The sequence below is a fragment of the Anomaloglossus baeobatrachus genome, chromosome 7 (genome assembly GCF_048569485.1).
Source record: "Anomaloglossus baeobatrachus isolate aAnoBae1 chromosome 7, aAnoBae1.hap1, whole genome shotgun sequence".
Lineage (NCBI taxonomy): Eukaryota > Metazoa > Chordata > Amphibia > Anura > Aromobatidae > Anomaloglossus > Anomaloglossus baeobatrachus.
Window position 1 is genome coordinate 303,549,858 of NC_134359.1, and position 24,182 is coordinate 303,574,039.

Consider the following 24,182-nt stretch of genomic DNA (forward strand, 5'->3'; position numbering starts at 1 on the left):
GATGGTCCCAACGGGGACAACTGCTGGCGGGTGGACCGCTGACATTGGGTGTGGCTACCACCGCGGGGGGGTCGACCCACTCGGGGACCGGACGGTACATCGAGTTCTCCTTCCATAGGCAGCGCAGTCCTGAACCACTGATCGCCGTTGGAAATGGTGGCGGGGGCAGCGTGCTCGGGACCTCTTCCTCCATCAGCTGCACTCTCTCTGGACCTCCTGCTGCGGTACCGGACCCCGGCTTCCATTCAATCAAGGCTGGTTCAGGAGCTTGGGTGGCTTGATCGCGATGCTGCACGGCCGCAGCGGCCCCTTGCTCACGAGCCCACACCACAGCGACCATTCTGCGCACCTCCGTCTTCCAATCCAGCAGCTGCTGGAGGCTCTGCGCCCTCACCTTCAGGCAAAACCGGCCCAGCTCCCGCTCCAGCCAAGCAGCGATCCCGGCGGGGAGCTCACCCGGGTTGCAGTCTTCAAAGGCTACTCCTCCTCTGTTTCTCCAGAGCTTAGACGCTCTGGTAGCAGGCGCTCCCGCGCTCCAGCCATCTCTCCATCCGTTCCCCCCTTGGTTTTCTCCTGGTACCTCCTCTTCAGGGGCGGGGCTTCTGCTTTCGCGCCTCCACTGCTCGGGAAGACGCTCGAGCGGGAAAATCTTCGCGCTCAAAGATGGCGGCTTCTGAAATTTTTCGGCTGGACCTCTTCGGCGGGACACAAGGCGCACTTCTACCAGCCGGTAGAACGGTAAGATCCTGTTCGTGACGCCAAGTTGTCGCGGGCGGCGGGGTTGCGCTGCTCGGCTGGCGCCGCTGCTGGCGCTCGGGTACGGCTGCTGCTGTTGCTCGGTGGCTCGAGCGGTGGGCCGGATCCGGGGACTCGAGCTGCGCTCCGCACCCGTGAGTGAACAGGGAATTGGCGGTGGGGGTTTTGGTTGTGGATTGAGTCCGTGACGCCACCCACGGTTTGTGGTGAAGGTGGGCACCACCGCTGCTGGTGACGGGGATCCCGGGAGCATTGTTAGGGAGCAGCTGGGATGTTGTTGTCCCCTCCGTGGGTAGGGACTGGTGGTCCCGGGGCCCGGATGAAAGGATGGGCGGGATGGCAGGGCCGGTGAGGTGCAGGGTCGCAGGGGCAGCGCTGTGCGGTGCCGGACGGCAACAGTGTACTCACTCAGACGATTAACCACAGAGTCTCTGGTAAACCAAAACGGCTGGATGGACGGTGCCCGCAGCCGGCTGCTGTGACTTTCTCCTGGACAGTTGGTGGCGGCTGCCTTTCCCTGCACCTGTGTACATGTTTGGCTACGATGGCTTCCCAACGGTAGCCCGCTCCCCGGCGTATAGATGCCGGAGGAGCCCTTTTGCCCGCAGGCGCTGGCCCTGGAAGCTCTAGCTCTGGCGGTAGCTTTATCTTCCCTCACGGTTTGGACAGTTGCCTTCACTCGGGTCTTTGAGGCTTGGAAACCCAGGAGGTTCCCTTCGCTAACGGGTTTGACCAATTTGCAGCGACTCCTAGCCTGGTCGGGGTCCGCACGCCCTGCCGGTTTGGTGCTGGCTTCTCTTCGCTCCCCGGTTCGGTACCGGTGGGCCACCGCCCAGCCCCGGCCCTACGGTTCTGCGTCGATAGGCCTCTCCTGCAGACGGCCACCACCGTCTGCCAACCTTGCTGTATGTGCCCGGGCACGTACCCGGACACGGTCAGTCACCGTGCTACTACTGTCTCGGGCGGAGGGTTGGGAACGCCGCAAGTCTGGGATCGCTGGTGCTCGGGTCCGGTGCTTCTGCTCCTCGGTGGCTCGAGCACGGGTCCAGACCCAGGGCTCGAGCAGCGCCTCCTCGCCCACGAGTGAAAAGGGGAGGTTTTTGGGGGATGTTTGGGATCTCGGTCGTGACGCCACCCACGGGTTGTGGTGATGGTGGGCACCACCGCTGCTGGTGACAGGGGATCCCGGGAGCGATGGCGGGGAGCAGCCGAGGTGTTGACCCCTCCGTGGGTAGGGGCTGTTGGTCCCGGGGCCCCAGTTGGTGAGTTAGGGAGGAGGTATAGGTGCAGGCGCCGAGGCGGGGAGGCAGCGTGGGCGCGGGTGCAACGTTGCGGTGCAGCGCGGTGCCGGATGGCACTGTTATACTCACTAAGACACAGAAGGACAGAGCCTCTGGTAAACCAAATGGCTGGATGGACGGGGCCCACAGCCGGCTGCGGTGTTTTCACTCTCCCTGGACGGGTTGATGGTGGCTGTCGTTTTCCTGCACCTGTGTAAGTGTATTTGACTCCTATGGCTTCCCACGGTTAGTCTTCTCCCTGGCGTGTACATGTCGGGAGAGCCCGTTTTGCCCGCAGGCGCCGGCCCTTGGATCTCTGGCCCTTGGCGGTGGCACTTATCCGGAAGGGTTGGGCTTTTGCCTTCTGACGGGACTTAGGTGGGAATGAACCCCTAAGGTCCAGACCGCAATCAGATAATTTGACCTTTTCGGCGGCTCCTAGCCTAGTCGGGGTCTGAGTACCCTGCCTTGGTGCTTGGCTTCAATCTGCTCCCCGGTTCGGTACCAGCGGGCCACCGCCCGACCCCGGCCCTACGGTTCCGCTGACCTCCACCAACTACTGCAGATGGCCACCACCGTCTGCCGACATTGCTGAACGTGCCTGGGCTCCAAACCAGACACCGACAGTCTTTACTCCTCTCACTTCCACTGCCTAACACAATCTGCTGTCTTTTCCCGCCTCCAGGCCTGTGAACTCCTTGGTGGGTGGGGTCAACCGCCTGGCTCTGCCCCACCTGGGGTGGACATCAAGCCTGGAGGGTGGCAACAAGGATTTTGATTGACTGGTGTCACCTACCCAGGGGAAGGGGTGTGTGTGATGTTAGTGTACTGTGACCCCTGGGGGTCCAGGGCGTCACACTACCGCTGATACTGTCTGCACGGCTGTGTATCTAATCCTGTCCTGTGTGATACAGTCTGCTGAGCCATGTATCTAATCCTGTCCTGTGTGATACTCCTGCTGTCTTTGGTGACACTTTAGACATTTGTGGTCACCAACAAAATGGCTCTGCACTATGTCTCTACATGCCATTCTCTGTTATCCTTTGTAAACACTCAGATTAGGAGGGGGAGGCGACATCACACACAGGAGAACAGACTCCGCCCACTTTACTGCAGCTGTAATCTGAGCTTTTTATACAGTTGATTTTCTATAGGATTTCAGTAGCTGCTCCCTCTAGTGTTTAACAGTGGAAAATATTAAACTTTTTAAAAAATTTTATATTTTGCTCAATAAAAAAAAAATATTAATATTTAAACAAAACATTAAAATATTATTACTTTACATTTTTCAGTTATTGAAATTTGTTTTTTTCTGACGATACATTCCCTTTAAGTCAGGTGCAATATCCTGTGGCGCCTGGAGTCTCAGGGGGCGCCACACAAAGAGGCGTTCTCCTTACAATGGACGGAAGGAAGCGACATTACGATGATTTACTGACTATTCTCTCATTATTTTATTAGTGGTTTTACCTTATCCGGAAACTTTGCAGAATGTGATGGTGCCGCTCATAGATCACCAGACGTGTAACGACATGTATCACATAGACTCAGGCGTGAGCAGCTCGGTAACCATAGTGGACAACACCATGATATGTGCCGGGTACTCCAAAGGAGGGAAAGACTCCTGTCAGGTGAGACGCCATGCTAATCACTGTAATACTGCCCCCTATGTACAGGAATATAACTACTATAATACTGCCCATATGTACAAGAATATAACTACTATAATACTGCCCCCTATGTAAAAGAATATAACTACTATAATACTGCCCCTTATGTACAGGAATATAACTACTATAATACTGCTCCTATGTACAAGAATATAACTACTATAATACTGCCCCTATATACAAGAATATAACTACTATAATGCTGCCCCTATGTACAAGAATATAACTACTATAATACTGCCCCCTATGTACAAGAATATAACTACTATAATACTGCCCCTATATACAAGAATATAACTACTATAATACTGCCTCTATATACAAGAATATAACCACTATAATACTGTCCCTATGTACAAGAATATAACTACTATAATACTGCCACTATATACAAGAATATAACTACTATAATACTGCTCCTATGTACAAGAATATAACTACTATAATACTGCCCCTATGTACAAGAATATAACTACTATAATACTGCTCCTATGTACAAGAATATAACTACTATAATACTGCCCCCTATATACAAGAATATAACTACTATAATACTGCCCCTATATACAAGAATATAACTACTATAATACTGCCCCTATGTACAAGAATATAACCACTATAATACTGTCCCTATATACAAGAATATAACCACTTTAATACTGTCCCTATGTACAAGAATATAACTACTATAATACTGCCTCTATGTACATGAATATAACTACTATAATACTGCCCCCTATATACAAGAATATAACTACTATAATACTGCCCCTATATACAAGAATATAACTACTATAATACTGCCCCTATATACAAGAATATAACTACTATAATACTGCCCCTATATACAAGAATATAACTACTATAATACTGCCTCTGTATACAAGAATATAACTACTATAATACTGTCCCTATGTACAAGAATATAACTACTATAATACTGCCACTATATACAAGAATATAACTACTATAATACTGCTCCTATGTACAAGAATATAACTACTATAATACTGCCCCTATGTACAAGAATATAACTACTATAATACTGCTCCTATGTACAAGAATATAACTACTATAATACTGCCCTCTATATACAAGAATATAACTACTATAATACTGCCCCTATATACAAGAATATAACTGCTATAATACTGCCCCTATATACAAGAATATAACTACTATAATACTGCCCCTATGTACAAGAATATAACTACTATAACACTGCTCCTATGTACAAGAATATAACTACTATAATACTGCCCCTATGTACAGGAATATAACTACTATAATACTGCCACTATATACAAGAATATAACTACTATAACACTGCTCCTATGTACAAGAATATAACTACTATAATACTGCCCCTATGTACAGGAATATAACTACTATAATACTGCCACTATATACAAGAATATAACTACTATAATACTGCTCCTATGTACAAGAATATAACTACTATAATACTGCCCCCTATGTACAAGAATATAACTACTATAATACTGCCCCTATGTACAGGAATATAACTACTATAATACTGCCCATATGTACAAGAATATAACTACTATAATACTGCCCCTATGTACAAGAATATAACTACTATAATACTGCTCCCTATGTACAAGAATATAACTACTATAATACTGTCCCTATATACAAGAATATAACTACTATAATACTGCTCCCTATGTACAAGAATATAACTACTATAATACTGTCCCTATATACAAGAATATAACTACTGTAATACTGCTCCTATGTACAAGAATATAACTACTATAATACTGCCCCTATATACAAGAATATAACTACTATAATACTGCCCCTATATACAGTTAGGTCCAGAAATATTTGGACAGTGACACAAGTTTTGTTATTTTAGCTGTTTACAAAAACATGTTCAGAAATACAATTCTATATATAATATGGGCTGAAAGTGCACACTCCCAGCTGCAATATGAGAGTTTTCACATCCAAATCGGAGAAAGGGTTTAGGAATCATAGCTCTGTAATGCATAGCCTCCTCTTTTTCAAGGGACCAAAAGTAATTGGACAAGGGACTCTAAGGGCTGCAATTAACTCTGAAGGCGTCTCCCTCGTTAACCTGTAATCAATGAAGTAGTTAAAAGGTCTGGGGTTGATTACAGGTGTGTGGTTTTGCATTTGGAAGCTGTTGCTGTGACCAGACAACATGCGGTCTAAGGAACTCTCAATTGAGGTGAAGCAGAACATCCTGAGGCTGAAAAAAAAGAAAAAATCCATCAGAGAAATAGCAGACATGCTTGGAGTAGCAAAATCAACAGTCGGGTACATTCTGAGAAAAAAGGAATTGACTGGTGAGCTTGGGAACTCAAAAAGGCCTGGGCGTCCACGGATGACAACAGTGGTGGATGATCGCCGCATACTTTCTTTGGTGAAGAAGAACCCGTTCACAACATCAACTGAAGTCCAGAACACTCTCAGTGAAGTAGGTGTATCTGTCTCTAAGTCACCAGTAAAGAGAAGACTCCATGAAAGTAAATACAAAGGGTTCACATCTAGATGCAAACCATTCATCAATTCCAAAAATACACAGGCCAGAGTTACATTTGCTGAAAAACCCCTCATGAAGCCAGCTCAGTTCTGGAAAAGTATTCTATGGACAGATGAGACCAAGATCAACCTGTACCAGAATGATGGGAAGAAAAAAGTGTGGAGAAGAAAGGGAACGGCACATGATCCAAGGCACACCACATCCTCTGTAAAACATGGTGGAGGCAACGTGATGGCATGGGCATGCATGGCTTTCAATGGCACTGGGTCACTTGTGTTTATTGATGACATAACAGCAGACAAGAGTAGCCGGATGCATTCTGAAGTGTACCGGGATATACTTTCAGCCCAGATTCAGCCAAATGCCGCAAAGTTGATCGGACGGCGCTTCATAGTACAGATGGACAATGACCCCAAGCATACAGCCAAAACTACCCAGGAGTTCATGAGTGCAAAAAAGTGGAACATTCTGCAATGGCCAAGTCAATCACCAGATCTTAACCCAATTGAGCATGCATTTCACTTGCTCAAATCCAGACTTAAGACGGAAAGACCCACAAACAAGCAAGACCTGAAGGCTGCGGCTGTAAAGGCCTGGCAAAGCATTAGGAAGAAGGAAACCCAGCGTTTGGTGATGTCCATGGGTTCCAGACTTAAGGCAGTGATTGCCTCCAAAGGATTCGCAACAAAATATTGAAAATAAAAATATTTTGTTTGGGTTTGGTTTATTTGTCCAATTACTTTTGACCTCCTAAAATGTGGAGTGTTTGTAAAGAAATGTGACAATTCCTACAATTTCTATCAGATATTTTTGTTCAAACCTTCAAATTAAACGTTACAATCTGCACTTGAATTCTGTTGTAGAGGTTTCATTTCAAATCCAATGTGGTGGCATGCAGAGCCCAACTCGCCAAAATTGTGTCACTGTCCAAAGATTTCTGGACCTAACTGTATATACAAGAATATAACTGCTATAATACTGCCCCCTATGTACAAGAATATAACTACTATAATACTGCTCCTATGTACAAGAATATAACTACTATAATACTGCCCCCTATGTACAAGAATATAACTACTATAATACTGCTCCTATGTACAAGAATATAACTGCTATAATACTGCTCCTATGTACAAGACTATAACTACTATAATACTGCTCCTATATACAAGAATATAACTACTATAATACTGCCCCTATATACAAGAATATAACTACTATAATACTGCCCCTATATACAAGAATATAACTACTATAATACTGCCCCTATGTACCAGAATATAACTACTATAATACTGCCCCCTATGTACAAGACTATAACTACTATAATACTGCCCCTATGTACAAGAATATAACTACTATAATACTGCCCCTATATACAAGAATATAACTACTAGAATACTGCCTCTATGTACAAGAATATAACTACTATAATACTGCCCCTATGTACAAGAATATAACCACTATAATACTGCCCCCTACAGTATGTACAAGAATATAACTACTATAATACTGCTCCTATGTACAAGAATATAACTACTATAATACTGCCCCCTATGTACAAGAATATAACTACTATAACACTGCCCCCTATATACAAGAATATAACTACTATAATACTGCCCCTATATACAAGAATATAACTGCTATAATACTGCTCCTATGTACAAGACTATAACTACTATGATACTGCTCCTATATACAAGAATATAACTACTATAATACTGCCCCTATGTACCAGAATATAACTACTATAATACTGCCCCCTATGTACAAGACTATAACTACTATAATACTGCCCCTATGTACAAGAATATAACTACTATAATACTGCCCCTATATACAAGAATATAACTACTATAATACTGCCCCTATATACAAGAATATAACTACTAGAATACTGCCTCTATGTACAAGAATATAACTACTATAATACTGCCCCTATGTACAAGAATATAACCACTATAATACTGCTCCTATATACAAGAATATAACTACTATAATACTGTCCCCTATGTACAAGAATATAACTACTATAATACTGCCCCTATATACAAGAATATAACTACTAGAATACTGCCTCTATGTACAAGAATATAACTACTATAATACTGCCCCTATGTACAAGAATATAACCACTATAATACTGCTCCTATATACAAGAATATAACTACTATAATACTGTCCCCTATGTACAAGAATATAACTACTATAATACTGCCCCTATATACAAGAATATAACTACTATAATACTGCCCCTATGTACAAGAATATAAGTACTATAATACTGCCCCTATGTACAAGAATATAACTACTATAATACTGTCCTCTATATACAAGAATATAACTACTATAATACTGCTCCTATATACAAGAATATCACTACTATAATACTGCTCCTATGTACAAGAATATAACTACTATAATACTGCCCCCTATGTACAAGAATATAACTACTATAATACTGCCCCTATGTACAAGAATATAACCACTATAATACTGCCGCCTATGTACAAGAATATATCTACTATAATACAGCCCCCTACAGTATGTACAAGAATATAACTAGTATAATACTGCCCCCTATGTATAAAAATATAACTGCTATACAATATACTCGTCATGTGAGTATTCGTTATAGATTTTATGAGTATTGTGAAGTTTTGTAAGGATTGATGACCGGTGGTCCATTGTCCGCTGTTGTCTTTCAGGGAGACTCCGGAGGACCTCTCGTGTGTCAGGTCAATGGCACCTGGTACCAGCCTGGTGTTGTGAGCTTTGGAGCTGGATGTGCTTTACCCGACCGCCCCGGGGTCTACACCCTGGTCACCACCTACCAGTCCTGGATCCAGTCCTACGTATCAGACCTGAGCTTCTATGATGTGACCGATATCCCAGAACCTTCCCAAAAATGCAGAGGAAACATGAACGCCTCGTGTTATCTGCTGACCCTCCTCATCATCACAGCGTCACTGCTCCGGTATCTCTAGGGTGTAATGGACCAGTGGGGGGTCTCCGGGCTGCGGACCCTCCAGTTTATGCTGGGGCTGAACTCCTTTATTACAGCAACTGTTTTCTGAAGTCTTATTAATGAAACGTCAGTGTTTGTTGGATGCCAGGTCTATATATCACATGGGGGTCCAGCTCTTCTCAGATATCGGGGGCTATTTATTACCATTGTGTCCAGGACAAAGACAGAAATGATGGCGCGAAAAACTATTGTCTGTATTAAAAAAAGATCTTTCTTTCTATCATTGTATTCTTCTTTGCTGAAATTATTATTAAAATATTGAAAAACACAACTCGGTAGTGACAGGAGAATAGAAAGTCGCAGCAAGCCCCCCACCATCATGGAGAACAGAGGGGGCACAAAACAGCGGCAATATGGAGAACAGTGGGAGGCAGCAAGCCCACCATAGACCAGGGGAGAGAAAGGCACCGCAAGAGAGGGGGGCACAAAGTCCACCAGAACATAGAGAAGAGTGGGGAATACAAAGTCCAGCAAAACAAAGAGGCGAGAGGGTGGCACAAAGTCCACCAGAACATAGAGAAGAGATGGGGGCACAAAGTCCACCACAACAAAGAGGCGAGAGGGTGGCACAAAGTCCACCAGAACATAGAGAAGAGTGGGGAATACAAAGTCCAGCAAAACAAAGAGGCGAGAGGGTGGCACAAAGTCCACCAGACCATAGAGAAGAGATGGGGGCACAAAGTCCACCACAACAAAGAGGCGAGAGGGTGGCACAAAGTCCACCAGAACATAGAGAAGAGCGGGGAACACAAAGTCCAGCAAAACAAAGAGGCGAGAGGGTGGCACAAAGTCCACCAGAACATAGAGAAGAGCGGGGGCCACAAAGTCCACCACAACATAGAGAAGAGATGGGGGCACAAAGTCCACCACAACATAGAGAAGAGATGGGGGCACAAAGTCCACCACAACATAGAGAAGAGAAGGGGACACAAAGTCCATCACAACATACAGAAGAGAAGGGGGCACAAAGTCTACGACAGGAAAGAGACGAGTATGAGCACAAGGTCCACCACAACAAAGAAGAAAGAGGGAGTACAAGTTCACCACAACATAGAGAAGTGAGAGGGCACAAAGTCAACCAGAACATAGAGGAGAGAGGGCACAAAGTCCACCAGAACATAGAGGAGAGAGGGCACAAAGTCTACCACAACAAAGAGACAATGTGGGGAAGAAAGTCCACCACAACATAGAGGAGGGAAGGGGACACAAAGCCCACCACAACACAGAAAAGTGAAGGGGTTAAAAAGCCCACGACAACATAGAGTAGAGAGGGGGCACAAAGTCCATCATGACATAGCTAAGAAAGAGGGTCACGAAGTCCATCATAAGCTAGAGAAGAGAGATAGGGGCACATAGTCCACCACAACAAAGAGTAGAGAGGGGGAGGGGAGCATAAAGTTCATCACAACATATAGAAGAGAGGGGGCGCAAAGTCCTCCACAACTTAGAGAAGAGAAGGGGGCACAAAATCAGTGACAAAAAAGAGACAAGTGGGAGCACAAGGTCCACCACAACATAGAGAAGAGAGGAGGGGGCACAAAGTCTACCACAACATAGAGGAGAGAAGGGGACACAAAGCCCACCACAATACAGAAAAGGGAAGGGGTTAATAAGCCCACGACAACATAGAGTAGAGAGGGGGCACAAAGTCCATCATGACATAGGCAAGAAAGAGGGTCACGAAGTCCATCACAACCTAGAGAAGAGAGATAGGGGTGCAAAAGTCCATCACAACAAAGAGGAGAGAGGGGTAGGGGGGCACAAAGTCCATCACAACAAACAGGAGAGAGGTGGGCACAAAGTTCACCAGAACATAGATAAAAGAGGGGGGCACAAAGTCCACCGCAACATAGAGAAGAGATGGGAGCACAAAGTCCACCACAACATAGAGAAGAGATGGGGGCATAAAGTCCACCACAACAAAGAGGAGAGAAGAGAAGGGGAGCATAAAGTCCATCACAACATAGAGAAGAGAGGGGGGCACAAAGTCCATCACAACAAAGAGGAGAGAGGTGGGCACAAAGTTCACCACAACATAGAGAAGAGAGGGGGGGCACAAAGTCCATCACAACATAGAGAAGAGAAGGGGGCACAAAGTCTACCAGAACATAGAGGGGCACAAAGTCCATCAAAACATACAGAAGAGCGGGGGACAAAAAGTCCACCACAACATAGAGAAGAGATGGGGGCACAAAGTCCACGACAGGAAAGAGACGAGTGGGAGCTCAAGGTCCACCACAACAAAGAAGAAAGAGGGAGCACAAAGTTCACCACAACATAGAGAAGAGTGTCAGTTGATGGGGCAGCTCCAGAACTGAGCATTTCCGGCTATAGGATGCCACCACCGGCATCCAGAACAGCTTATAGATGGGGTCCCGGGAGATATGGAAGCAGGCAGGTGAGTGAAGACTCCCCCGAGACCAAACTCATTACATGCTACCATCCCGCTTTATTGATTTATTAATATATCATCATATTCCATATAGCTATTAATGTTTTACCAGGAACAGATCATGGTGGAACACGGGAACTTCACGATACACATATATATTGGGATCAGGTTATTAATTTACCTGCAGAAAGGACTGAGAGAATGATCTAAGGTGTAAAAGAAAATCAAACCGACCTTCTAAAAGGAGAAAACCAATGACCCTCATAGATCAGAGTCAGAACGTCCATATCTCACCATTCCTACAAGATCTGAGGAGCTGCGAGGAGTCAACTGCTCCCCAAGAGAAGACAAAGAGAAGACATGGAGAAGACCCTGCTCTGTGCCCTGATAGTCCTACATGTTGGTAAGGGACTGGCCATGGATACAGCGTCTGTGGTGTTACATTGGGATGAAGGTAACATATACTACGTTATCCATGAGACCCACTACCTTTGATATTTGGATGTTACATAGGTAATTCCTACTCTTACATCTTCTTCTGCTTATCTTAGCCTGGTTTCACATCAGCGGTATTCTGCTGCACTGCCGCATCAGGCACAAATGCCGTACAGTTCACCGGCATCGCAGCAAGCTCCGGCCACATGCTGTCACATGCTCCAATCACATATCCGCATGTGACTGGAGCTTGCCGCGATGTCAGTGAACTGTACGGCATTTGTGCCTGATCCGGCAGTGCGGCAGAATACCGCTGATGTGAAACCAGCTTATCCCGGCCAATGTATGAGGTTGGACTAGGCCCGTGTGCCCCGTCCTGAAGACACTGGTCATCCTTAATTATAATAACGTGGATTGTGCTGATGTTTGCAATGTATTAGTGTATAAAGTGTAAGTGTGGCCATCTAGTGGCCAGGTTTAGGCACTGCTCCCTGCTAAAGAGAATAGGTTCTAGTGACAAAGTGTGTATAATGTCCTCCTTCATAGTTTTTTCAGCATGTGTATGAGGCACCTTCCTCTGCAATTTTCTTACATATCTAGATGTTTATCCCCCGGGGTAAAAGTGTTTCAATCCTTGCACTTAATGCATAAGTTTTACGATTCTAGGACTTCCACTCCTTAAAAATGGGGGGAAAGTATTCTGAGGCCCTCCTCGACATATCTTCCAAAGTGTATTGCAGTCCTCCCTTCTAATTTTTGGCAGGCCTTGCCCTTAGGCCCGTTTCACACGTCAGTGAAAAACACAGACGTTCCTCACAGATGTGTAAATCACGCACAAGTCCCTCCGTGTGCCGTGATTCACGGCACACGTGGGTTGTCTAAGTGCAATCCGAGCGCCGTTCTCCGTGGTCCGTGATTGCACAAAGAGATCAACTCACCTGTGCCCGCTCCCGCTCTCCATGGTGCTGAACGCTCCCGCGATGCAGCATCCGGCCGGCGCTGACCCCCGCAGCAGCTGCTTCCGGGTCGGCTGTGTCGTGCATTCATGAATATGCACGACAGTAATGAGCTGGCTCAGAAGCAGCAGGCAGAACAGGCTGCAGAGAGCGCCGCTGAAGCCGGGTGGGTAAAAATGATTCTTATTTCATATGAACGTTTTTTTCTGGCACGTGTTTCACGGATCACACCACTGCGTGGTCCGTGGGACATCAGTGATGCCAGAAAAAAATGGACATGTCTCCGTGCGGCAATCACGGACATGCGAGTATGCCGCACAGAGACAAGGTAAGTGAAAATTCACTGATTTGTGAGCAGACCCATTCATTATAATGGGTCTGCGTGTGTCAGTGATTCTGGTACGTATAAAAAAAAAGCACAAACGTACCAGAATCACTGATGTGTGAAACAGGCCTTAGTGCATTGGCTTTAGGACTCTAGGAGTCCCGCTCCTTAAAAGTGGGAAAAGAAATTCTATTTGAGGTCTACATTTACATATCTTCCAGGATGTATTGCAGTCCACCCTTCTAATTTCTGTCAGCCCTTGCACATAGTGCATAGACTTTAGGAGCCTCAGAGTCCCACTCTTTAAAAGTCGGAAAAGAAATATTATTTGAAGCCTTCCTCTACATGTCTTATAGGGTGTATTGCAGTTATTTTATGCATTTTTAATGCTTTTTGTTATAGTACAGAAAAGCTTTGTTTCTGCACTTAAAAACACATCTGCCTTTTTTATGCATTTTTTTCAGGCTCCACATAAAAGCTTATAGAGAGAAATATGCGACAAAATCGCACAGTACATCAATATCTTTAGAGGCACAGGGGGAGGAGATGTCATGAAATCATGATTACGAGTGCCATGTGTGCTGATAGATACGCTGCCCATGTGGCAATAATCTGTTTGCAATGCAATTGAAATAATAAAGAAGAAAATCGCATGTTTAAGAGAAATTTAAAAAATGAAGAACATTTTGGATCTTTGTTGTGACCTAGAAATGTGTTCACAACTTCTTTAGAAGACTGAAGACCCTGTCACATACATAGATAAATCTGTGGCAGATAAACCTGTGGCAGATCTGTGGCTGCAGTGAAATTGTGGACAATCAGTGCCAGGTTTGTGGCTGTGTACAAATGGAACAATATGTCCATGATTTCACTGCAACCACAGATCTGCCAAAGATTTATCTCTGTGTGTGACTGGGCCTTAAGAAAAGAGAGTGCAAATAGGGTCTTACCATATTAAGAAAAGTGGTGTACACAGAATAACACTCACCTAGTAGGGTTACGAACGTCACAACCCCTATGAAGGCTTAAAAGAGGATGGCGGCTGTCGCAGCCCCACGTGGGTTAATATTCAGTACTAGAGAGGAGAAGCGGGGTTAACACTGCGCTACCACCAATAAGAAAGACTGTTGATTAATAATATACTCCCCTTCTTCAGGACCAAACAAGAATCAACAATATGTTACAATATAGGTCCTGAAGAAGGGGAGTGGATCCCTGAAACGCGTTGACCTATGAAATAAAACCAACAGTCTTTCTTATTGGCGGTAGCGCGGCGTTAACCCCGCTTCTTCTCTCCAGCACCGAATATTCACAACTTATTTAAAAGAATCCCGAGCCCTTTTCTCAACAGCTTTCATTTCTAACATGTCGTCCTTTATGACTTTCCGAATATCCGGTCCCCATGCCTTCCTTCAGTTTTGTTTCGGACAGTCCCTGAAACTTGTTGCACAGATAAAAGTTTCTCCTCCTTTCAGTAGAGCTTTCACAAACAGCTTCATCAGTCCACGCTTAATGTGGAGCGGTGGCCGGAGAACTTTACTGGGATCAACTAAACTTTCCACAACTATGGACTTGAGTCCAGGTTGCACAGATGTTCTTGTTGGCTCCAGTAATGAGTCCTATTCCGGCTGTCCCATTCACACATAAAGCATGGGGACATCATGTATCCTCCTCACTGCCATACACTGTAATACACTAGAGCACCATCTTGAGAAAAGTGTGGAATACCTTTTCTCTGCTTCATGACCATGAGAAATAGGTACCAGGAGCTAGCAGGTTCTTTTCCTTTAGTCTACAATCTAAACGTCTTGAAGGATGTTTAGGAAGGTCCAAGTCAAAGTCAACAAAAATAATTTAATTTGAGCTGTGGAAAAAGCAGCATCTTGTTAGGACCAGCGTGAAAGTCTTTATCACAATCCAACTCTTCTGAATCTTCTGAATCAGGTGAATCTTCAAGGTTCCCCGGAGGTGAAGGTGCAGGTGCTAATGGACCGTCAGGAAAAGGGTGAATCGCTGGTGGGAGGGCCGGATATATAATCTCCTTCTTATTTTTAAGGTTGAATCCCCCATGGTACACATACAGTTGTAGTCATCACTATGGTTTCATAGTTCCCTCCAGATCAGAAGCCAAAACCAAAGCTCTTTCCTCCCTTTAGACCACTGTTGTAGTTCTTCTACACAAACACCACACACTACGTGTGTAGGCCGTGACTTGTCCTCATCACCTAGATTGACACCAAATTTCCCATAATACACTTTTCTAACAAAGTCCGTAATGTTCCGTCATTATTTCTTCCCTACAAAATAATCGCACATGTAGGAAATGTTTTTGGGTGACACCATCCACCAAAGGTCACGCAAAGTGGTCAAAGTACGGTGCAAGAAAAAGCCTCTGCAGTCAGCACTTGAAAAAATCTGTACATGATGGAATTTTTTCAATATTTTAATTGACTTTATTGAAAGTATATAAAAAAAAATCACCTGTTACTTTTCCACCAATTTTCCCCTTGCAGACCATTGTAATCGATACCAGTAGTATATACTCAACAGTCCCAAAGGCAATGAATGTAGGAGAGGCCAAGCATGAGCACCTCAGATCCATTGAGGACAAGGCTGAAAAAACACGATTTTCAGGGTTCCAGAACTCTGATCTTAAGATCACAGGGTGTCTGACTGGTGGGATAGTGGATAAATCATAGACGAAAACTTGGGGAAAACCCTTTATTAAACTCTATCAAGGGTTTAGGAGGTATACAAGGTGGTGTCCACAGCTGCCATAGGGGTACATAGAACAAGGAGATTTGTGCATTTGGGCCATCAACACAACTGTCCGTATCTACAGCACACTCTTAATGCCTATTCCTCAGCTCCTCACTACATGTTCCTCATCTCTATGAATCAAGAAACTTCACAGAATACCTTCATCAGTGTAGCTCAGTCAGGTTTACTGGCGCAATTAGGAGCCTCCATGATGTTTTGTGAAAGTCATGTGACTTGTATGAATATTTATTTTGTAGCCACCTCCATCCATGCAGATGACGGCTCGGTCTGTGGATCCCCGCAGGTCACCGGCCGCATAGTTGGTGGCACAGGTGCTTTGGCTGGAGAGTGGCCGTGGAAAGTCAGTCTGCAGCATTTGGAAGAAGATGGTTACTACCACATATGTGGAGGCTCTTTGATCACTTACCAGTGGGTGCTGACCGCTGCACATTGCTTTAATGCGTAAGTTACGGGTTTATCTACTTCTACAGCCGTTAAGCTATATGTTTTATTTCTGTGTAATCAATAAGAATCCTGATATATGCCTGACGTTTTTGCTGTTTGATGCAAAAATAGAAATTGCTCCCCTCCAAACAGTGCATAATAAGCCTACAGTGAATAAAAAAAAATCCATCAATGTTTTCTGGGTTTTACATTCCCAGAACTACAATCAGTATATAAATACAGCACCAGAACCAACATCAGTTCATGGATAAATCACCAGAATTAACATCAGAACATGAATAAAGAATGACCATCAGTACAACAATGCTTCATCAGAACCATAAACCACACATGAATACAATACTAGAACCACTGTCAGTACATTAATACATCACCATAACCACTGTCAATTCATGAATACATCACCAGAATCACTATCAGTACATATATACATCAGCAGAACCACTATCAATTCATAAATACATCACCATAAACTCTTGTCAGTACATAAATAAATCACCAGGACCACTGTCAAGACATGAGTACATCACAAAACCACTGTCGGTTGATGAATACATCACCACAACTACTGTAAGTACATAAATATATTACCAGGACTACAGTCAGTACATGAATACATGTCCAGAACCACTGTCTGTTCATGAATACATCTCCAGGAACACTGTTTGTTCATGAATACATAACCAAAACCACTGTTAATTCATAAATACATCACCATAACAACTGTCATTACATAAATACATCACCAAGACAACTGTCAGTACATGAGTACATGTCTTTTCATGAATACATCTCCAAAACTACTGTCAGTGCATAAATATATCATTAGGACAACAGTCAGTTTATGAATACATCACTAGAAGCATAAATCCCACATGCATATGAGTACATGAATACATCACCAGAGCTACCATCAGTAGATGAAAACATCACCAGTGCTAACATTAGTAGATGGATATAGCCCCAGTATCAGTACATGAATACAGCACCAGAATATAATCACCAGGGCTATCATCAGTACAAGGATACAGCACCAGTGCTACCATCAGTGCTTGAATACAGCATCACCAACCAAGGCAGTTATCTTTTTTGAGCTTTTGGTTTTTTTTCTCCCCTTCTTCCAGGAGAAATACATTTTTCATTTTTCTTGCTTTTTTGCAGGATGATTTATAGCTTTGATTGATACCATTCATGTGACAGTGCAATATATTGAAAAAGGAGAACAATTATTTGTGCTTTAAAAATGACGCAGCAACATGTTTATACGTTTCAGTTCTTACATAAGGCTTCTACATTTCCAGACAGAGTATCACAAAATCATTTTTTCAAAGCTTCTCATCTAACAAGAAAAAAAGTAAAGGAGGAAACATCCACAAACTTCAAAACCCTATAACAATGGAGGAGAACATTAGATGATTGAGTAGTTGGGTGGTGTCCGGTGGAATATTGGCTGAATATGGGCACCGGATGTTATATCTTATGACTCTTCTAACATCTAATTATTTTCTCTGCTCCACAGTGATTCCAAATTTAATAATTGCAATGTGATATTAGGAGCCCACGAGCTCCAACTTCAAGATCCTAATGAAGCCGAACGTGGTCTGGAGACGGTAATAATTCATGAGAAGTATAAAAAAAAGCTTCACAATTGGGACATTGCACTAATAAGGCTGGACAGACCGGTCCCTACACCAAGTACATCCAGCCCATCTGCCTGCCCGCCGCCTCCGTCACCTTCCCCTGCGGCCTGGACTGCTGGGTATCCGGTTGAGGCAATTTACACTATGGGGGTAAGTTTCACTAAGCTCCTCATCTCATCATCCACCACCGTATTACATCTCTATCACCTCCTACTCATGGGGTCCTTTCTGGACATAGTCATAGGCACACAAAAGTACCAATCACATATGGGCACTGGAGCCCAACAAAACAAGACCCAGTAAAATTAGGAGCTTATAGAAGGAAGAGCCCAAATGTCTGTAGGTTAAAAGTGATCTCTTACATCTCATTCTGAACGCTTTTGTAGGTTCCGATTCCGGTAATATTCTTTTTTACTTTCTTCATGTTGTGAGCATTATCAGACACTACCATCTCTAGGACAGACCCTGGTGGTCCATATTATAAAAGCTATACATCGTCCTACAGAAAGAACCCAAAACCTTCCCCAGAAGACACCGACTCCCCAAATCTCACAGCTGTAGATATTCCCAGGTTGGATCATTCTCCTGATTTACTGACTCTTCTCTTATTTTATTAGTAGATTTACCTTCTCCAAAAACTCTGCAGAATGTGAAGGTGCCACTGATAGATCACGAGACGTGTGACAAGATTTTACATGAAAATGCCGATCTAAGCAATGCAAGTACAATGGTGAACGATGCCATGATATGCGCTGGATACACAAAAGGAGGGAAAGACGCTTGTCAGGTGAGAAAGAAGCTTCATTCTGTAAAGAAAGAGAAAAAATCCATGGTCAGAAGCCGTCACTGTAAATCAAGCCAATAACACATAAATATTAAAGGAGAAGTCAATTGAAATTAGGTATAGAGCACCATAAGTTAAAGAACTGCAACTTCCTGAAAAAAAAGCCCTGGAAAGTATATAGCACCATAATGTAAACAATAGTAACTTCCTGAAAAAAAAGCCCTGGATAATATATAGCACCATAACGTAAAGAACTGTAACTTCCTGAAAAAAAAAGCCCTGGAAAGTATATAGCACCATAACGTAAAGAACAGTAACTTCCTGAAAAAAAGCCCTGGAAAGTATATAGCACCATAACGTAAAGAACTGTCACTTCCTGAAAAAAAAAGCCCTGGAAAGTATATAGCACCATAACATAAAGAACTGTAAGTTCCTGAAAAAAAAAGCCCTGGAAAGTATATAGCACCATAACATAAAGAACTGTAACTTCCTGGGAAAAAAAACCCTGGAAAGTATATAGCACCATAACGTAAAGAACTGTAACTTCCTGAAAAAAAAGCCCTGGAAAGTATATAGCACCATAGCACCATAACGTAAAGAACAGTAACTTCCTGAAAAAAAAGCCCTGGAAAGTATATAGCACCATAATGTAAAGAACTGTAACTTCCTGAAAAAAAAGCCCTGGAAAGTATATAGCACCATAACGTAAAGAACTGTAACTTCCTGAAAAAAAAAAGCCCTGGAAAATATATAGCACCATAACGTAAAGAACAGTAATTTCCTGAAAAAAAAAAATCCCTGGAAGGCATATAGCACCATAACGTAAAGAACAATAATTTCCTGAAAAAAAAAAGCCCTGAAAAGTCCTGACACCAGCTAAAATGTATCAATAATTAGAAAGCAATCCTGACACTTAGTGAAAAATAATATCAACCAGTTCAACTGATGACCTCTGAATAGGTGTTGTTATGCACTGGTAATAACTCCCACAGTAAACTAGGTCCTATCTATGAAGTACCACACCTGCCCCAACCGGTTCCTACAGATTAAAGTTCCTATCTGCACAGTCTATTGTGGCCCCTGCATGGGTTGAAATAACCGCAAGACTAGTAAATGACAACTTGGACCTGGCTTCCTAATCAGCCATCAAGTGTTCCACATACTGTCTTAGGATCTGGAGGAAGACGCAGAGATAAATTTGGAAGGTGTGCAGAGATAGAAAAGTTCCCACAGTAAGGCTATGTGCGCACACAGTGTTTTTTTGATGCTGCATTTTTGTGCGCTTTTGGCCTCTAAAAACGCACAAAAACGCATAAAAACGCACCCACGGCAAAAATGCGCAAAAAACGCACTGTGCGCACATAGCCTAAGAAAACATAAAAAACAAGGGCAAAGGTTAAAAAGTTGAATTCTACTGCAAATCAGCAATCTGCAGTCTCCTGCTACACAGATATTAATAGCAGAAAGAAATAGGAAATATAGAAGTGATGGCAAAGATAATAAAACCAGCTAATCTCTATCTAACTGGCAGAAATCTAAGGCACTGTATATCCCCAGCAGGAAAGATCAGCAAGGGGAAGGTTTAAATAGACGCACCCGCAATGTGATAGGCCAGACTAAATAAATAAATGAAAACACCTGCTGTCCGAAAAGGATTGAAACAAAGGCAAAAGATAATCAGCACCTGGAAAGAGACAGCTATGGCTCAGTGACGGAGGAAGCCGATCATACAACACAGGAGTTATAAAATCTCGACGCATGAAAGGTGTCTCATTTCCAAGGAGCCACACAAGAAACCTCTCATGATTGGTAAAACCAGTGAGCTGTCTCAAGACCGTCACAACATTTTTGTTACAAAACATACTAGTGACATTGGTTGCAGAAGAATCTTTAAATTACTGAAGGTTCCAGTGACTGTTGGTGCCACAATTTGTAAGTGGAAAGAACATCATTTCCCCATAAACCGGCCACAGCCAGGTGGTCCCCGCAAGATTTCAGACAGTGGAGTGAAAGAATTATCAGAATAGTTAGCCAAGAGCCCAGAACAACAGAAAGACCTGGAATCAACAGCTTTAATGTTTCACAGAAAACAATAAGTAATGCACTCCCCCTCCATGGCCTGAATGCACGCTCCTGTATGCACGCTCCTGTATGCACGCTCCTGTATGCACGCTCCTGTATGCACGCTCTTGTATGCACGCTCCTGTATGCACGCTCCTGTATGCCCGCCCCTGTATGCACGCTCCTGTATGCACACTCACCACTTAAGACTTCACTGCTGAACAAAAAGCAGGTTCAAGACCATTGAAAGTTTACTCAACAACATCTAGAGAATGTATCCGCGCTCCATGCTGCAGAACACTATAGCGGTGAGCTGGGTTTTTTTTTTCTTTATCTCTAATATTAAGAAAAGCCTGTTAAATACTAGAGAATATAGTCTGGTCAGATGATAAATTGAACTCTTTGGAGGCCATAATACACACCATGTATTGGAGGAAAATAAATGTAGAAAATGGAAAAATGACCAATACTCACCATACCTTTCTCCTTTCTGGCCTCTTCGCTCTTCACCATCTCCTTTCCCGTGCTCGGGGTATCTTCTTACCAGTGCCCAGTACTAACGTCATGATGCCATGACCCTATAAAACATCCTGGAGCCTTATCAATGATTGGTTTTCAGCAAGCGTCAAGAAGACGCACAATGGCCGGATGGGTAGCAATGGTGAGTGGTAAAGTGAGTATTAGAGTGTTTCTTTAACATTTCATATTTATGATGTTCAGAGCGGGATAAAGGACATTCAATCTGCGGAGAATTACTTTCTTTCAAATCAAATTTCCTTGTAAAATCTGCACAATCTGGTGAATTTGAACCTTGCCAAAACGGGCTCATCTCTACACTAGAAGGAGACATTACTGATCTGCAAATGGTGGAAAGAACATTGTCACAACCTATGGGTTTCTCCAGTCTGGAGCTTGAGCCTTGTCCACAAATCCCGGCACTTCCATCTTTGGGTGTGATCACTGAGAATAATGGCCATCTGAAGAAGGTTCTGCCACTGAATGCACTTGTGCAAATCATCAGAATCCGCTTCCGCCATCTCCTATTAAATCGCCAAATAATGACATCCAGATTTTCTTGGTGGAGACAAATCTGGAGACTCTGTAGCCATGGAAGACAAGTCTGGAGACGCTGCAGTCACAGGAGATAAATCTGGAGACACTGCACCCATGGGAGACAAGTCTGGAGACTCTGCAGCTACAGGAGACAAGTCTGTGGATGCTGCAGCCATGGTAGATAAGTACAGAGATGCTGCAGACCAGGGAAGACAAGTCCAGAGATGCTGGATACCAGGAAACACAAGTCTGGAGACGCAACAGAGCAAGGGAGACATGTCCGGAGATGCTGCAGTAAGGTGAGACAAGTCCGGAGATGCTGCAGAGCAAGGGAGACAAGTCCGAAGTCCGGAGACACTGCAGCCACAGGAGACAAGTCCGGAGATGCAGCAGTAAGGGAAGACAAACCGGAGATGCTGCAGTAAGGTGAGACAAGTCCGGAGATGCTGCAGTAAGGGGAGACAAGTCCGGAGATGCTGCAGTAAGGGGAGACAAGTCCGGAAATGCTGCAGTAAGGGGAGACAAGTCCGTAGATGCTGCAGTAAGGTGAGACAAGTCCAGAGATGCTGCAGTAAGGGGAGACAAGTCCGGAGATGCTGCAGTGATGGGAGACAAGTCTGAAGATGCTGCAGTAAGGGGAGACAAGTCCGGAGATGCTGCAGTAAGGTGAGACAAGTCCGGAGATGCTGCAGTAATGGGAGACAAGTCTGAAGATGCTGCAGTAAGGGGAGACAAGTCCGGAGATGCTGCAGTAAGGTGAGACAAGTCCGGAGATGCTGCAGTAATGGGAGACAAGTCTGAATATGCTGCAGTAAGGGGAGACAAGTCCGGAGATGCTGCAGTAATGGGAGACAAGTCTGAAGATGCTGCAGTAAGGGGAGACAAGTCTGAAGATGCTGCAGTAAGGGGAGACAAGTCCAGAGATGCTGCAGTAAGGGGAGACAAGTCCGGAGATGCTGCAGTAATGGGAGACAAGTCTGAAGATGCTGCAGTAAGGGGAGACAAGTCCGGAGATGCTGCAGTAAGGTGAGACAAGTACGGAGATGCTGCAGTAATGGGAGACAAGTCTGAAGATGCTGCAGTAAGGGGAGACAAGTCCGGAGATGCTGCAGTAATGGGAGACAAGTCTGAAGATGCTGCAGTAAGGGGAGACAAGTCCGGAGATGCTGCAGTAATGGGAGACAAGTCTGAAGATGCTGCAGTAAGGGGAGACAAGTCCAGAGATGCTGCAGTAAGGGGAGACAAGTCCGGAGATGCTGCAGTAAGGGGAGACAAGTCCGGAGATGCTGCAGCTATCAGTACACATTTAGGCAACGCAGCCTGCTCGCACTATTATGAGAAACAAACATGCGGCCTGGGGTCGTCGTATTGGGACATCTCCTGGCACATTCTATACTTCCGGAGTTTTGTGGGATCTGGTAACTCCTGATTGGTGGAAGTACTTAGTGTTGGTTCCCAAAATATCTACGAGGGTCCTCATACTACTTTTGTTTAATATTTATATGTCACCAGTGATCTCTCTTGGATTTATTATTTAATTTTAAGTAGATCACAGAATCATGGAAATTTCCAGTCATTGTTACTTATAGATTTCTTCTTTAGGAGAATTAGTGTAAAAAATAATGACCCAACGATGGTCCAGGCTCATTGTCCGCTGTTGTTTTTCAGGGAGACTCTGGAGGACCTCTCGTGTGTAAGGTGAATGGCGTCTGGTACCAGCCTGGTGTTGTGAGCTGGGGTTCTGGATGTGCTTTACCTGACCGCCCCGGGGTCTACACCCTGGTCACCGCCTACCAGTCCTGGATCCGGTCCTACATACCTGAACTGAGCTTCCATAATGTGACTGGTATCCCACAACCTTCCCAAAAATGCAGAGGGAACATGAACGTGCCGTGTTATCTGCTGACACTCCTCATTATTGTTGATATATGCAACAGATAAGGACTTCTTTGTCTGTGTGAAGGAGGACTTTATGCTGATCTAACAGTAGATTGCGATGTTGTGTAAAGTTTCCTTACTCACTGTATTGTAAAAAGTCTCT

At 44.1% G+C, this 24,182-nt stretch overlaps 1 protein-coding gene and 1 pseudogene across 1 annotated transcript in view; both read left to right on the plus strand.

Moving 5' to 3' along the window:
• Positions 1-9,490, plus strand: part of LOC142245707 (serine protease 33-like) — a 30,288-nt gene extending 20,798 nt beyond the window's left edge. Inside the window, exons 4-5 of the mRNA XM_075318646.1 lie at positions 3,498-3,667; positions 8,951-9,490. Of these exons, the coding sequence (XP_075174761.1) occupies positions 3,498-3,667; positions 8,951-9,229 (449 nt within the window). The 3' untranslated portion in view covers positions 9,230-9,490. The remainder of the gene's footprint in view (positions 1-3,497; positions 3,668-8,950) is intronic.
• A 3,873-nt stretch (positions 9,491-13,363) lies between these two features.
• Positions 13,364-24,082, plus strand: LOC142246798 (serine protease 33-like; annotated as a pseudogene).
• The last annotated feature ends 100 nt before the right edge of the window (positions 24,083-24,182 follow it).